Source organism: Anastrepha obliqua, chromosome 6 (assembly GCF_027943255.1).
Source record: "Anastrepha obliqua isolate idAnaObli1 chromosome 6, idAnaObli1_1.0, whole genome shotgun sequence".
In the NCBI taxonomy this organism is placed as follows: Eukaryota; Metazoa; Arthropoda; class Insecta; order Diptera; family Tephritidae; genus Anastrepha; species Anastrepha obliqua.
The window spans coordinates 33,058,939-33,076,568 of NC_072897.1; the positions used below are offsets into that span (position 1 = coordinate 33,058,939).

Below are 17,630 nucleotides of genomic sequence, written 5' to 3' on the forward strand. Positions count from 1 at the left end.
CGCTGCGCTATGTCTATGTCGTCGTAAAACACATACAGCTCATCGTTCCGTCGCCTGCGATATTAACCGTTGCCAACGCGCAAAGGTCCAAAAATCTTACGCAGAATCTTTCTCTCAAACACTCCAAGCGTCGCTTAATCGGATGTCGTCATCGTCCACGCTTCCGTGCCATACGTTAGGACGGGAATGATGAGAGCCTTGCAGAGAAGTAGTTTTGTTCGTCGAAGGAAGACTTTAATGCTCATTTGCCTACTTAGTCCAAATAGCACTTGTTGGCAAGACACGCTCTACGTTGGATTTCTAGGCTGACATTGTTATAATGTATTATACTGGTTTCTAAATAAACCATTCTTTTTACTACCTCAAAATTATAACTGTCAACGGTGACGTGGGTGCCGATACGCGAGTGCGCCGACTGTTTGTTCGAAGACAGGAGGTACCTCGTTTTGTCCTCGTTCACCACCATGCCTATTCGCTTTGCCTCTTTATCCAGTTGTGAGAAGGCAGAAGTAACATCGCAGTTGTTAAAGCCAATGATATCAATATCATCGCCATACTGCAACAATTGTACTCTCTTATGAAATATTGTGCTTGAGTGATTAAGTTCTGCTCGGTTCGCACGATCTTTTCCAGTATCTGGTTAGAAAAGTCACACGACAGCGAGTCACCCTGTCTGAAACCTGGTTTGGTATCAAACGACTCGGAAAGGCCCTTCCCAATTCTGATGGCGCTGCTCGTATTGGGCAACGCCATTTTGCATAGCCGTATTAGTTTTGCGGGGATACAAAATTCAGGCATCGCGGCAGCTCTGAAATCGACGAAAAGATGGTGGGTGTCGATTCTCCTCTCATGGGTTGTTCCTAAGATTTGGCGTATTGTGAATATTTGGTCGATGGTAGACTTTCCAGGTCTAAAGCCACACTGATAAGGTTCAATCAGTTGGTTGATGATGGACTTCAGCCTCTCGCACAATCCGATAGCTTGAACCTTATAGGCCATATTTAGAAGACTACTCCCGCGGTATTTGACACAGACTGCAGAATCTCCCTTCTTATGGATTGGGAAGAGCACACTTCAATTCTAATCAAATGGGTTGCCTTCATCCGACCATATTTTGCATAGAAGCTGATGTATGCTCCTTACCGGCTCCTCACCGCCATATTTGAATAGCTCAGCGAGCAATTAGCGGAACGACAGTTCTTCCTTTGTTAGCTCTCGGTAGCGATCTCACATGGCTCGATAGGCATCCTGTATTTTGCTGCGGCAGCATGACATTCCTCGTCGTATCAACTGTTTTTTCGAGCTCGCCGGAATCCGATTTCTTCTTTGGCGGCGGTACGTGTAGAACAAGAAATGCTGCTCCATTGCTCGTGCATGCCGGTTTGTTGGGATGTACTCTCTGAGAGCAGGAGTGAGAGTCGAGTGGCGAATCTTCTGGCTGTCTGTTGTGATTGCTGCCTTGGATGGCGAACATTCTTTGCACAGGTAGATGTACGTTTTTTGCTGCACAGAGGCGTGTGCGCAGTTTGATTGCAACGATCGTACGCAAATCTAGTACACTAGAAGCGTGTCTTCCACCTATAACATCATGATCGATCTGGTTTCGCGTTTTTCGATCAGGGGACACCCAGGTAGCTTGGTGTATCTTTTTATGCTGAAATGTGGTGCTGCAGACTCCCATGTTTCGGGCCTCGGCGAAGTCAATCAGCCTCTGTTCGTTGCCGGATGTTTCGTTGTGCAGACTGAATTTTCCAACTATGGGACTAAAAATTCCCTCCTTGCCCACCCTGGCGTTGAAGTCACCAATCACGATTTTTATGTCGTGGCAGAGGCAATGCTCAACGTCCCAACCGCTCATAGAAGGAATCTATTGTCGCGTCGTCCTTCTGGTCCGTCGGGGCGTGGGCGCAAATGGGCTAGATATAAAAAAATTACGCTTTGATGTGGATTATGGTAAAGCGCTCGTCCACCGAACGAGAGTACTTGGCGACAAAATCTCTGCCCACATCAAATCTAACATCGAATTTGCGCTCCTTTACATGACAGCTGTAGTAGACGGCGCAAGGTCCTAAATTTTTCTTGCCTTGTCCCGTCCATCGCATCCCTTGAATGGTAGTGATGTCAGTTTTTACTCACATGAGGACATCAACTCGACGGGCAGAGGCACCTTCCCCATAAATGGACCGGACATGCTGTCAAATCGTAGTCCTTAGTCGCTTGCAGGGGTTGTCATCAGTATAGAAAGTTCGCATCAGAGGCTTTTTTAATCTTTTCATTGGGGGCATTTTTAAGTGGCGGGTACCAAACCCAGCGCATAACCAGCTATTCTGGAATGCTTCGCCTTCTCCCGTTAGCTCACTCCCGAACGGGTGTTCGGAAGCTACCCGGAGGATACTTGGGCTAATCTCGGGAGTTGTGAGCTGCTTGAACCATATGCAGAATAATCGTCCTGTGAATGGCGATCAGTAACTTTCCCCACTCGCGGGAACCTCTACATATGGGACCATCCTCCTATGCTGCTTGTTACATTACTGCTGCATAATTGAGTAATACTCCTGTTACATATCGACAAGTTAGTAATCATAATGTAATCTTAAAAGAATGCACCCCGATCATTTGTCTCAGGCGTCCCCTTTACCTTGGTGTCCCTTTCCCCCAGGGTTCCTGAATTAAGGCGATATCGACGTCCTACCTCACCAGAGAAAGGGTTAGGTTTGTCGGTTCAGCCGGTTTCGGAATCATCTAACTGCATACCAGTCCGTATTGCGTTGGCACAGTCGACCTCATAATGCTGCTCCTCCGGATTCGCAGAACGGAATATATTCAGCTAGGCCCTTAGAATGCCGAACCGAAGTTGTTTGTCCACTTTTTCCAGTGGTCCAAATCTCTCTCCTGCAATTTAAAAGGGGAACGACCCGCTGTGCTTCTACGGAGCCTCCAGTTTAATAATTAACCAGTCGGCAGTCGGCAGCTTCAAACTCCATGTTTGGGACCCTGATGATAGCCATCGGTCTTCGTAGAATCTTGCTAGCCGGAATCAGCTTGAGTTTGATGCTTACCCAGCTGTTATGGATTTTGCCATTTGCGTTTATTAGGAAATGCAGCAAGAATTAGTCATCGCATTTGATGACACGGTAACCGCGGACTAACTCCACCGAGTCGAACCTTGGTAGTTTACACTCATCAACCTCTGACTACTTGTCAAGCACTGGTTTACCACGGTTGTATGTTTCATCTACCAATACCATTTGAAGATGGTCCCGTGCTACCTCACTAAATCGCTTGGTAGGCTTAGAGGCAACTGCACATTGATCTGAGATATTGTGCTTCTTCGTTACTTTCTCACTTTCGTCGTGCGAGCGGTTTCGTTTTTTGGCATTTGTCTTGTTGGCAGCTTGGAATGCCAAGTATTCGTCCAACAGGTTTTGACATCTTGTCTTTGTGATATCAACTTTGGGATGAAATTTACCTTCGGTTTCATGCTAAGAGTAGCTCTGCTACCGCTTATAAATTTATACCTCGAAAGACCTTTGTTTCCCCGCTTTTGCCCCATGGTTATAGTGGATGTTATTAGTTGTTTTATTTTTTGAAGTACAGGCAACGAGGCCATCCTGTGAGGGAGACATAATCATTCTCATTTCGTCTTTGTGCGTGCGTCTTGCTCATTTGTCCGCCTGTGTGCCTTGTGTATCTGTTCGTTTGCCCTGCCTCTCCATTTTCTTGTCCTGAAGCTCTGTCTGCGTGTCCGACTATCAAGACATCCGTTAATTTTCCCGTCGTAAATCTGTTTGTTGTATTTCTTTTTTGCCGCTATCCGAATTTTAGTGTTGTTTGTTGTTCATTACCTTTGGTTCGTATGGTCAGCTGCCCCTCCCGGAGAGCTGCACCATGCGCGGTGGCCGAAACGATTAAGAGGAAAAAACCGATCGACCGTTGCAGCGCTCTATACCATGGCAAGGACACCGTTACCATCTGGGATAGCCGGGTATCAGGAGGGATCCCTTTTCTAATGGAGCCTTATATAATCCCCCTGCTGCAAAACCCACCCAATAGGCACGGATCGCATCAAACCTTGAATTGAAGGATAAATGTGTTTTTTTAACGGAGTTTACGCTTTGGACTTGTGTGGTTAGCGGGAGTTCTTTACTCTCCTACCACCCATATCTGGATGGCGTTCCCCTATCCACCACCTGGGACGCGCACTCTAAGAGGTTCTTCCGAGGGAACATTAGTTGTAATAGTTTAATAAATTCATTGCCTTTGTTAATCAGAAATAAGAACTCCTCTTTTAAAACGTCGACATTTACGAGTAAGAATTTAGTTTTTCCACATATAAATGTGGAAAACGCCACCGTGTGCAGTAATTTGGCTACCAAGGTACATGCTCTCTTCAACTTCTTCTATATGTTGTCCAGTAATGGTGATATTATTGGACTGTATAGTTATTCTTAATATCTATTTTGAGACCGTAACTTAAAAATTGGTAGTGCAAGTCTTTCAGTTTGGACTGCAGATGAAACCGTTTACTTGAGAAAAGAAGCATAATACAAATTTCGTCAATTAAAATCAATACCAGTAAAAGACAAGGGATGCATCCTTGTTGATCTGATCTGAGAGTATTGTTTCATACATTACTTCACATTTGTAGTTGGAATACTGTGCTTTTATTAGATTATAGAATTTCTCGTATATACGTTTTCTTTCTATTGTATTAAACATGCTTTCGTGCTTAACATACTCGAATGCCTTTTCAAAATCTACAAGTGTCATCTAGAAATGTCATTGCATTTCATTAATTTCTGCCGTTCATAACTTCATATAAACTGAGTCACCTGCTTCGGATGTAGCTGATAATCAAATATTGAACTATGTTGACTAGTTGCAAAAATCTCTCCCGAAATGCATCTCCCCTTAAACTCCCCCCGCGCCGTTATCAGCCATCTTGAAGAGAATAAAGAAGAAATTGGAAGAGTAAACTCAGAAGTGAGTGTAAGGCAGGGAATTGATGATCTAGCTGCTGAAACGGCAAACTTGAAACTAGCTATAACAGCTATTGAGAAAATACTATAGTTCAGAACGCATGTGTTCCCTTTTTCCCAACTGAACTTTTTTCTACACCAGGCTCAGCTCAGCAATGCCATTTCAGCAGATCTTATTATCAACGGGATCTCACAAACAGCTAGTGAGAGTTTGTCTGAATTGTTTGCAGAGGTTTGTATTGCGGTTCAGCGCAAGTCTCCACCTTTAAGCGATGTTTTTCGTCTGAAAAATACTAAAATTACAGTACACAAAAACAATAGCGCTTGTTCTCTTAATTTATTTTGCAAGTTTACCGTTTCAGCTGCTAAATCACAGCATGCATTGCATTAAACACACTTCTGAGTTTACTCTTCCAATTTCTTCTGGACGATCATTAAATTGGTCTCGTAAAGCATCCTCTGCATGCTTGTGTTTTCTTCCCAGGAATAGGCAATAAGCACCCTTTCGTAATCGGCTTTTTGATGACACCACCTTCTGCTATCGACAGCTCCTGCATGGGTTTAAATATTCTACCGAGTAGCCATTGGTTGCAAGGGTATCGCTCGTCTTTACTTAGGTACAAGGGTATCGACGTTTACTTGTAAATTTGATTTACTTAGCAAGCACTTTGGTCTTCTTTGAAACCTTCATAGGTATTCACACTCCAACGATTCCAAAACTGTTGAACGAGAAATTGACAGCTTTTCGAACGAACGCGCATATCATATTTTTATATTTCTGCGATTGGCGGTGCCAAAAACGCGACCGCGGTTAAAAAATGTCCCAGTGTCACGACTAATAGGTCATTAGGATCATATGTTAGTGGGCATAAAGGACGAGAATTAAGGCAGGATTCGACTTGTGCCACCAATGTTGCAAACACCTCAAAAATTAAGACGCGATTTTTAAGAGCTCGCTTCAAATGATACTTCATGGACTTCACCCCTGCCCCCTCAAATTGAAATTTCAAATTTGAAAAGGCCGAGCCAAGAAGCACAAGGAAATTTGGTGGCTCCTAAAATTTCTCCTTCTTCTTAATTGGTGCGATAAATGCTAACGCGATTTTGGCATAGTTTAACAAAGCGCACCAGTGAAGTCAAGTCTTTCTCCACCTGATCTTTCCCACGCAAAGAAGGCCTTCCTCTTCCTCTGCTACCACCAGCTGGTACCGCATCGAATACTTTCAGAGCCGGAGTGCTTGTGTCCATTCGGACGACATGAACCAGCCAACGTAGCCGCTGGATCTTTATTCGCTGCGCTATGTCTACGTCGTCGTAAAATTCATACAGCTCATCGTTGGCAAGAGAGATTCTACATTTGAAATCCAGGCTGATGTTGTTATAGGTGTTAGAGCTGGTGCTATTATAAAAGATGTCTTTTACAATCTCGAAATTATAACTGTCAACAGTGACGTGGGTGCCGATACGCGAGTGCGCCGACTGTTTGTTTGAAGACAGGAAGTAATTCGTTTTGTCCTCGTTCACCACCAGACCCATTCGTTTTGCCTCTTTATTCAGTATGGAGAAGGCAGAACTAGCAGCGCGGTTGTTGAGGATGAAACACCCCGGTCTTAAAAGCCTCTATAAGCCGCCGAGCTTTCTGGTAGAATTTCGGGGGTTGTTCCTATTGGCCAGAGTCTCAAGCTCCTCACACTCACGAGTTTCAGCCTCTTGTTTCTTCTTTCGGATAATACGTCTCTCTTCCCTTGTTAGCTCTTTGTATCGATCCCACATAGCTTGCGCTGCACACGATCGCAACGTGGCTCTTTAGGCAGCATCGTTTTTTTCTGCGGCATCTTGACATTCCTCGTCGTACCAACTATTTTTTCGGGCTCGCCGGAATCCGATTTCTTCTTCGAGAAATTTTGCCGCATAGCTCGTTCAGGCCTGTTTGTTGGGCAGTACTCTCTGAGAGAAGGAGTGAGAGTCGAGTGGCGAATCTTCTGGCTGTCTGTTGTGATTGCAGCCTTGGATGGCGAACATTCTTTGCATAGGTAGATGTACGTGTTTTGCTGCACAGAGGCGTGTGCGCAGTTTGGCTGCAACGAGGTAAAGATCCGAGTCGATGTTAGGTCTTATACACTATAAGCGTGTCTCCCATCTATCACAACATGATCTATTCGGTTTCACGTTTTTCGATCAGGAGATAGCCAGGTAGGCTGAATTTTCCGAGTGTGGGACCAAAAATTCCCTCCTTGCCCACCCTGGCATTGAAGTCGCCAAGCACGATTTTTATGTCGTGGCGGAGGCAATGCTCAATGTTCCAGACGCTCATAAAAGGAATCTATTGTCGCATCGTCCTTCTCTTCCGTCAGGGCGTGGGCGCAAATCAGAGAAATGTTAAAAAAACGGGCTTTGATGTGGATTATTGGGAGACGCTTGTCCACCGGAGTGAACGACAGTACTTGGCGAAGAAATCTCCCTCCCACAATAAATCCGACACCGAATTTGCGCTCCTTTACCTTGCAGCTGTAATAGACGTCGCAAGGTCCTATGTTTTTCTTGCTTTGCCTCGTCCATCACATCTCTAGCATAGCAGTGATGTCATCCTTTAATATCACCAAGACATCAACCAGCCGGGCAGAGGTCCCTTCCTCATTAGGAGACCGGATATTTCAGGTGCATGGTCTCAAATCGTAGTCCTTAGTTCGTTTGCAGGGTCGTCATCAGTAAAGGCAGTTCTCATCCGAGGCTTGTTTTAATCTTTTTATTAGGGGGGTTTTAAAGTAGCGGGTTTCAGACCCAGCGCACAACCAGCTGTCCTGGAGTACTTCGCCTTCTCACATTAGCTCACTCCTGAATGGGTGTTCGCAAGCTGCCCAGACGATACTTACGCTAATCCCGGGAATTGTGAGCTGCTTGAACCATATGCAGAATAATCGTCCTGGCCACTCCCAAGTGAATGGCGATTAGTAACTTTCCCCACTTGCGTGGTCTGCTACATATGGAACCATCCTCCAACCGCTCAGGCACACTCCTAGAATGCTCAGGCTAAAACCCCTTTTGTATTTAGACTTCAGGAAACAGGGTTGATAGTCATGGAGGGAAGGAGAAAAGTATCAGAGGAAGAGATAGGGAACAATAGAGACAGAGGGATTAGGATTAGCCCTTGTAACATTTTCCAGATTCTTTGAATATTACTCATTCTCACGACATCGGAACCCAAAACTCGTAGCCGCGCTCTAACAAAGGCAGGACACTCACGGAGAAAGTGCTCAGTGCTATCCGCCTCCTCCAAGCATGACAGGCACAATGATTCTAATGGTGGTCATACGCTGACCCCATGGGTTGTGTCCTGTAATAATACCGACCACCAATCGAATGTCTTTCCTTCCAAGTTTTAGTAGAAAGTTTGAGTTTTCTGTTCGGAATTGTCACAAAACACTTGGCAGTTCTGCTGCGTTCTTTATGTAGATTACATACATAATTCCTGCGGAACTGATTCGGATTATTGACTCTTGTCCTTGTGGGGGAACCGCTGATCCGCGGTTGGCCAATTCATCGGCAATTTCCTTGAACACCGGAGTGTCCTAGAACCAATATGAGTACAGGCCTGATTTGCCTTGCGACAGAATAAAGCTTCTTCTCACATTATTGAACAATCTTTGAGAATTGCTTTGCGTTCTCCAGGGGCCTCAGTGCAGCCTGACTGTCATTGAAAACTCCAATTTGTTTCCCGCTTCATCTTCTCTCGATTATCCATTCGGCTGCTCTCAGGATGGCAAATACTTCCGTTTGGAAAAGAGTTACCATTTCCCCTATAGCATAGTGATACTTCTAACTTTCGTTTATGTACCATCCGGCTCCAGGTCCAATTCATTCTTGGACCCAATGGTAAAGAAACTATTCATCAAACCTTTCTGAATGCATTCTGGATTGCTTCATTGCTCACGTAATGGAAATCTGACATCAAATTTCCTTCCAAATGAAACTCTGATACCCACAGTCGTCTTTGGGTGCCAAAAAAAGTGGATACTGCTCAGATAGAAACTTAAAGATTTCACGAAGTTCCATCTTCGTGCCACAAACCATATATATGGAGTCTTCACATGTATTGCTTCCTGTTCTATCTTAAGATCGAAAAGGAGCAAATCAAATATAGCACCTTGGGCATCAATATAGGTTGTACTCATGGCACCCGTAATGCATAAATATACACTTCTTTGTAGCCTGTATAGTTCCCGGATTGTGGACTTAACCATGCTCCGTCGCCACCAGACTACAGAGGCGCAAGTGATGACTGGTCTGATGAGTGCTGTGTATATCCATAGGACCACAGCATGTTTCAGATCCCAGGTTTTACCAAATGCTCTGCGACATTGCTGAAACATCCTAAATGAGCCATTCACCTTCAATGAAACGTGTGTCTCCCAAGTCAGCTTCTTATCAAAAATTACTCCTACATATTTAACTTCATCGGAAAGACCAAGTGTCACACCTTTCAGTATTGGAAGACTGACTCCATCCAATTTCCGTTTTCTCGTAAACAAGACTATAGTTGTTTTGTTTGGATTAACGGAAAGACCGATGTTCAGTTTATCCGATGTTAGCGCACAGACATCTACCGCATATGCTTGGACATGAAAACCAAGTTCCTGCAGCTCCGTTAATAGAGAGAGTACAACGACCAATCACAACAGCAGCCGAGAAAGAACACCCCCTTGGGGACATCCTTGCTTGGCCCTGACGTTGATTAGTTCGTCACTGTTCTCACTAGGGGGTTAAGAGCCTCTTAGAGAGCATGGAATATATCCATTTTACAATGGTTTGATTAACTCCGTGTCGTTCGACAGAAGAGCATATTGAGCCGTAAATGGCATTATCAAAATACCCCTCAATGTCCACGAACACGCCCATTGTGTATTCGTCAGCTTCCAGCCCGGTTGCAATCTTGCTAACAAGATCGTGTAAGGTTGATTCACATGATTTTGCACTCTGGTAAGCATGTTGATTTCTACTAAGTGGACTTCTCGGCAAACCCCCACTCGGATATATTCTCCACCACTCGTTCTAGACTTTTCCACACGAACGATGTCAAACTGATTGGTCTAAAACTTGTTGATAGGAAATAGTCGTCTTTTCCTGGATTCCGAATAAATACTACTCTTACGTGTCGCCATTGGGTATATAACCAAGCGCAAGACAGGCTGTGAAGATCTTTTTCAGGGTCTCAATCAGCCTGTCTCCTCCTTTTTTAAGCATTGCTGGATATATTCCGTCAGGTCCAGGGCCTTGAAGTTCTCAAAGGAAGGCAGGGAAAATCTTATAGATTCTTTTGTAACTAACCGACTAGCAATATACCAGCTGTACCTAGAGGTTCCACCGTTGCTACCGTTATTTTCCATGCCACTCTTTACTACAGAGAGAGTTTTACTACCCGAAAAATGGGTTTCGACTAGAATATTAACCGTTTCCGAATTGGAAATGGTGTATGAACCATCTAGGGGCTAGGATACTTACAACGGAACATCGTAAAAGAACTCTTTTCAAGTCACGAATTCAGAGAATGCATTGAGTGTCAAATAAACGTGACAGAACAGCCTCCAATATTCACTGGCGAGAAGATCCAGTCTGCTGCGAACAGGCTTAAAAATAACAAGGCACTAGGACCGGATAGAGTACCCACAGAAGTCTTCAAGGAGATCGCAAAAATACGACTATAAGTCTTACTAGACATGTAAAACGCCTGCATAAGGGATGGAATTTTTTCACAAATCTGGAAAAAGCAGCATCACGTGCTGATAAGCAAAGGAAAAGGAAACCCGAACCTCCCATCAGTATATCAGCCGTTATATATGCTCGTCCCAGCAGGAAAGCTTCTTGAAGGATTGATCAAGCATCGACTGGCCGCAGCCAAAGGTAATGCCGGAGGACTTTCAGCAAGACAGCATGGCTTTAAACGCGGAAAATCTACACTAGGGGCAATCTGCACTGTCGTAAACAGCGTAGGAGCAGCGCAATAGGGTAGTATACAATCCAGAAGTATAGTCTCCTTGTTATGACAAGATATTCAATATAGAAATTTGCGATAGTACCTTTGTAATCGGATACGCAGACGATACGCAGCAGTCATCACAGCATGAAACCTTGAAGAGGATCGTAGAAAACTTACTCAAGTTATGATACGGACACAAATGTGGCTAGACTCTCGTGGACTCAAATTAGCCCCAAAATAAACGGAGCTAATACTTCTAACTAAGAACATCCCTTTAGAAGCTAGCATGCAAACTTGCTCAAATACGCTAATCACCAAAAAGGTTTTAAAGTAGCTGGGCATAAGACTGGACTAAAGACTAACCTGCGGAGTTCAAATAAAACATGCAGCAGAGAAAGCCGGTAAGATGGCATCCCAACTCAGTAGACCGAAGGCAAACATTGGGGGGACATCCCAAAGGAAAAGGGAAATAATGATTGTTACAGGAAATAGAGCAATCGTGTGGTTCTGTTATCTAGTTTTCAAATTGCTACTTATAGCAACCGAAGAGTGCTGCAGCTCTGTCGGGTGCATTCGTTTCTGCTTATTGTTTTGTTCTAAATCAAAGTCAAGCATAATGTTTTTACTATAGCCGCGTCGCACATCAAGCCCAGCAAATTTTTAATACTTTTGTTAATTTTACTGCTGCATTTTAAATCCGGGTAAAACATAATTTACCATTTGTACATTGTAGACCCTTTACTACGTATTTCACAAAACAAAAGCAGATAAGGAACTCCCATTTACAATATGTGTTTAATTTGTAATTAAGATAGAAAATTGAACTTCAAAGATCTATGACGTGAACATGATTTTTGGTGTATGCTTCTAAGGTACTCAATAACCGCCGATAAAGCGTTTAAGGTCCAAATAAATATTTGTAGATCAAAGTTCTGCCATGGCGTACCAAGCTAGAACATTGTACAAGGTCATCACCTCAAAAACGTAAATCATCACCACATATTTTGTGCAATACGAACAGAGAAATTGTATTAAAAAGCAGAGAGAAACTTAAAAAACAGTACAACAAATACCAGAGTGGTTGTTTGTAACATTTAGAACGAGTGTTGTTGCCTCATCGTAAATTGTCATCACACGTCATACAATATGACGCTCACGAAGAGAGAGTTAAATATTATATAAAGTGTGACTATTGTTCACAGCGAGAATTTTGTCTACTTAGCACAGAGTAGTACTTATTTGCAAAAGTGATACTGTGGTGGAGTTCAAGGCAACATGTAACTACATATGTACAGGGTGGGCGAAATAAGACTAATGTTAAGCACAAATAACTTTTTTCATTTTTTGACATATTTATTTTTCTCTTTTTGTAGGTTATAATTGAATTGTTAGTAACTTATTATGGAACCCTACAGTACAACATAACGCCTTAAAATTATCGAGATTTTCTATTCTTGCCAACGATCAATTGTTTTAACGCAGCGTAAATATCGGCAACATTTTTTGATGTCAGATGAAGCGCATTTCCATTTAAATGGTTATGTCAACAAACAAAACTGTAGATTGTGTGGCTCTGAAAATCCAAAGGCAACACACCAACATCAGTTGCACCCATCTAAATGTACTGTTTGGTGCGGTGTTATGGCCACTAGAGTTGTCGGCCCATATTTCTTCGAAAATGAGGATGAAACGCTGGAATCGTTTTCAGGAGCTTCTTACAGAACATTGATGGAAAACTTTTTGCGGCCAATGGCGGAGCAGTATCCTAATTTGTGGTTTCACCAAGTTGGAGCAACTGCGCATACTGCTAGGCAAACTATGGACCTGCTGCGTGAAATTTTTGGCGAACGTCTGATTTCCAAAAATTCAGATTTTCCTTGGCCACCTCGTTCCCGGATTTGACTGTGCCCGACTTCTTTTTATGGTGATGTTTAAAAGACAAAGTGTATATTAATAAACCAGAGACTATTAGACAGCTGAAGCAAAATATTCGAGACGAAATACTGAGCCTTCAACCAGAAACATGATGTGGTGTAACGGAAAACGCGTTAAAAAGAGCCAATCTTTGTATCGAGAAAAATGGTGGACATATGTCTGATGTAATATTTCGTACATAATTTCCATAAAATATATTTGTTAAAGCTAGCTAAGCCTTTTTAGTAGCGTTATGTTAAAGGAAAAAAACGATTCCTTTGCCTTTTTTGTTTGACTATTTATTCTCAAATGTTTGTACAAGACTGCCAAACTTACTTGCTGTGTGACATATTTATGCATAACAACGAAGAACGGATTCCAAGGAATAACAGAAATAAAAAACATGATAATTACATAAATTTCTATGTACCGGCACAACATAGTGATACATAAGAAAAATATGTATGTGCACACATCTGTATGTACGTACATATGTGCGTGTATGCTAATGTTTATTTGCAGGTGCATTAGGGTAGATCATCCGCGACTCCGAACATCGTCCCCCCCGTTGAAAGGTCACGGCTTTCAACAGAATCCTTTACCGCGAGAACACACAGTTTGTTTACGGCTCGACGTTTTATGCCACTAGATGTTCGCAAAAGTGCCACTCGTACGACACCATCTGCTCCAGGGATAACTGCAATTACTCTTGCTAGAGGCCACTTCAAGGGCGGTGAATTTTCTTCCTTTATGCACACGACATCATTGACTTGAATATTGGCTTGAGGCGTAAGCCATTTTGCGCGTTGCTGGAGAAGAGTGAGATACTCTTGAGTCCACCGCCTCCAAAATACTTGTTGTATATATGTTACACGTTGCCATCGATCAAGTCGCGAGTAATTTAGCGCCGTGAGATCCGGTTCAGGAAGAGCTGTCAGAGGACCACCAATCAAAAAATGCCCTGGTGTTAGGACATCCAAATCCTCTGGATTTTCTGAAAGAGGGGTAAGAGGACGCGAATTAATCACAGCTGAGATTTCACATACCAATGTACGCAATTCATCAAACCCAAGAATTGATGAGCTAGCGGAACGATAGAAGTGTTGCTTGGCTGTCTTTACGGCTGCTTCCCACAAACCGCCAAAGTGCGGGGAGCGAGGGGGAATGAAGCGCCAATCGAAACCATTACTGAGGCAAAAGTTGTGAAGTTTGCTGCGGTGTTTTTCACTGAGAACTAAGTCTCGTAGTTCCTTAAGCTCGTTCTTAACGCCTACAAAATTCATTGCATTGTCAGACCAGATACATCTTCGTATTCCCCGCGTGGCTATGAATCTTTTTAATGCGTCAATAAATGCACCCGTTGAAAGGTCTCTTACCAACTCCATCCAAACAGCTTTTGTAGCGAAGCATATGAACACGCTAACATAACATTTTTGTGGCGATTTGTTGCGCACTTCAGGCTTGTAATAAAACGGGCCGCAATAATCCACACCGGTGACTATGAAGGGCCGCGAAGCCTGAATGCGTTCCTTGGGCAGATCAGCCATTATGTGCTCGACGAGTCTTGGTCTTGATTTGAGGCAGATAATGCATTTTTGTAGAACGCGAGCTGTTGTTTTCCTGCCACCTATTGGCCAAAACTGCATACGAATAAAGGCGAGTAAAGCTTGAGGACCTGCATGGTGATGCTTACAATGAAAATACGTGATTATTGCGTACGTCAGTGGATGATCCTTCGGTAGAATGCATGGATGGCGCGATGAAAAGCTAAGCATCGAATTTTTTAATCGTCCACCGACTCTAATAATTCCGAAGTCATCAAGGAATGACGATAACGAGGCAATGCTGCTCGAATTAGGGACGCATTTATTGGCTTGCAATACAGTGTACTCCGGCCACAATTGCGCTCTTTGTACTATGCGAATAAGAAGTTGAGTTCCCTGATGCAGCCTGAAGTTGCGATGACGTTGGCGATTTTTTGATGTTAATAAATTTGCTGACATACCCAAAAATTCGCTGCATTGTTCCGAATGAGTTAATGTATTTGAATGAAAGGGAAATGTCTATATGATTATTTGCAGAAAGCAAAACCCTTTGTCGAATTTCGGGAAGTTTTGGTTGTGGTGAGCACATGCGTGGCCAGTTGTCCTCCGCTTCTAGCAAAAAGGGTGGGCCGTGCATCCAAAGTTTCGATCCTAAAAGTTCTCGGGGTGTAGCTCCCTTCGATAAAATGTCAGCCGGGTTCATTGCTGTAGGAACATAGTGCCATTGCATGCCCTCTGTCAGTTGATGTATGTTGGAAACCCGATTGGCGACAAAAACGTTAAACCTTGCCGGTTCTTCTCGCAGCCACGAAAGGACAGTGGAGGAATCCATTAGCTGTGCGAGCAATGTTGCTGCACAGAGTTCCAGCTTGGGTATGGTGACGGTCTTTAGTGGAGAGACACGGGCCTTTGAACATAATAGGTGAACTTGTATGTTGTTGTCCTTGGTTGATCGCGTGTAAACACAAGTCCCATAAGCTTCAAGGCTTGCATCGCAAAATGCATGGATTTCTCTAATAGCTTCAGACTGAAAAACGTAACGAGGAAATGATAGATACTGCATGTCTGCAAATCCAGTGCAAAAAGCAGACCAAGCAGTGTCTAACGATTGTGGCAGACTCTCATCCCACTCGAGCTTATCTCTCCACATTCGTTGCAGAAGAATCTTCGCTTTAGTCAGTGTGGGCCCCATTAGTCCAAGGGGATCGTAACATCGAGCTAGTGTAGACAAAGCAGAGCGTTTGGAGTTTTTTCCGAATTCTCTTTGTGGTACAAATGAAAATAGCAATTTGTCCTTGTGCCGGTCCCAGACAAGCCCCAGTGCTTTGGTGATGTCACTGCCATCGTCAAACTTAAGAAACTTTTCCTTGTCTACGTCAGGAATATCACGAAGGATCTCAGGACTATTAGAGCACCATTTGCATAACTTGAAGCTTCCTCGGGTAAGAAGGCTAGTTGTTTGCAGTTTAATGTTGAGTACTTCTGCCATTGAATCGCCCCCAGTTATCAGGTCATCTACATAGAAGTCCCGAAGTACCGCTTCTGCTCCAATGGGATAAGTCGCGGATTCGTCTGCTGCGAGTTGGTGCATGGCTCGGATGGCTAAAAACGCTGCAGGCTTAGTTCCATACGTCACCGTGTCGAGCTTATAGATGCGAAAGTCTTCTTGTGGAGATTCTCGCCACAAAATACATTGGAGCATGTTGTCCGGTGGAGTGACGCGAACACACCTATACATCTTACAGATGTCTGCAGTAAGAGCTATAGGAAAAGTACGAAATCTAATAAGAATATGAAAAAGCTTCGGTTGAATAGTTGGGCCTGCCATGAGTAGGTCATTTAACGAAAAACCTGAGGTAGTGGTTGCAGATCCATCAAAAACTACCCTCAATTTTGTTGTACTACTGTCATCCTTGATAACGCAATGATGTGGCAGGAAGTACTTGCATTGTTGTACAACCTCGTTGGAAACCAGTAGTGGTAAACCAGATCCTAAGCGTATCTGACCCACACAAAGTAGATCGAAGAACAGTCCTGCTCCGATGAGCAGATCAATACGCTGTGGTAAGTTGAACCCAGGATCGGCTAGTGGTATATTCGACGGAACATTCCACTCGTTGGTGCTCACGGAGCAGCCAGGCTGATTGTCGGTGATGGTTTTCACAACAAGGGCAGTGATGCTTGAATCTGAAATCCGCGACTTAAGTACGAGATCGAGTGAGTAACCTTCCGTTGGGAAGTTGGCATCTCCAATTCCAGAGACTGTAGCAGAAGCTTTTGTTTTGAACAGCTGAAGTTGGTTTGCGAAGCGAGTTGTGACGAAGTGCAACTAGGAACCAGAATCCAAAAGAGCGCGACAGGACACGAAGATTCCAGCACGATTTTTTACAAGAATGACGGCAGTAGCTAGGAGCACAGCATCAGAAGGAGACACGGGGGCATTAAGCGAAGCAGATATCAATGCAGTCATAGCACTGGATCGAATTGTGGCCACCGATGAAGCATCGGCTTGACTATCGGTTAACGAAGCAGTTGAGCGGTTAAAATGCAGGAGCGTGTGGTGTTTCGACTGGCAGGTGCGGCACGATCCGGATTTGAAGTCCCGCATTTGATGGCCAGCCTTGAGGCAGTTAAGACAAAGTGCAAGCTTCTTAACTTCCCCCAGGCGCGAGTTAGGATCTAAATTTGCGAAAAGTTGACAACTATAAGTTGCATGCTCGGGTGATCCACAAAATACACAAACACGTGTTGAGCCTTTGGAGGCGACAAACGTTTTCCTTTGACTAATACTGTCGTTTTTGCTATGCCTTAACGCCTGACCAGTCTGTGCTTGAACAGCATGCTCAACATTCTCAAGCATTCGGCAGCGCCTTTCCAAGAATGCAGTCAATTGATCCCAGGATGGCAGCTCGCTGATCGAAGAGGTCTCCTCCCATTTGGCCTGCGTCGTTTTGTCAAGTTTCTGGAGAATCATTTGTACGATGATGCAGTCTGCAATTTTCTCGTTAGATGCGAGCGACTGTAATGCACGAATGTGTGAAGTGACCTTGTCTGTCAGCTTTCGGAGCATGCCCGTTTGAATCCACCTTGCTCAGCCCAAATATCTCCCTGACGTGTGCCTGAAATATAAGACGTTTGTTATCGAAACGCTTCTGCAAAAGTTCTAAAGCAGTTTTATAATTATCATTGCTTATTTCCAGTAAGCGCACGGTGTCGAGG

General features: G+C 43.8%; 1 protein-coding gene across 1 annotated transcript; it reads right to left on the minus strand.

Annotated features, from left to right (window-relative positions):
• Positions 1–13,394: 13,394 nt before the first annotated feature.
• Positions 13,395–14,414, minus strand: LOC129250316 (uncharacterized). Its single transcript, XM_054889949.1, has one exon. The coding sequence runs from the start codon at positions 14,412–14,414 to the stop codon at positions 13,395–13,397; it is 1,020 nt and encodes a 339-aa protein (XP_054745924.1).
• Positions 14,415–17,630: the final 3,216 nt, after the last annotated feature.

What these genes read in the sequence shown, in the direction of transcription:
- LOC129250316 (XM_054889949.1), bottom strand. Translation starts at nt 14,414, where the DNA reads ATGGCTGATCTGCCCAAGGAACGCATTCAGGCTTCGCGGCCCTTCATA.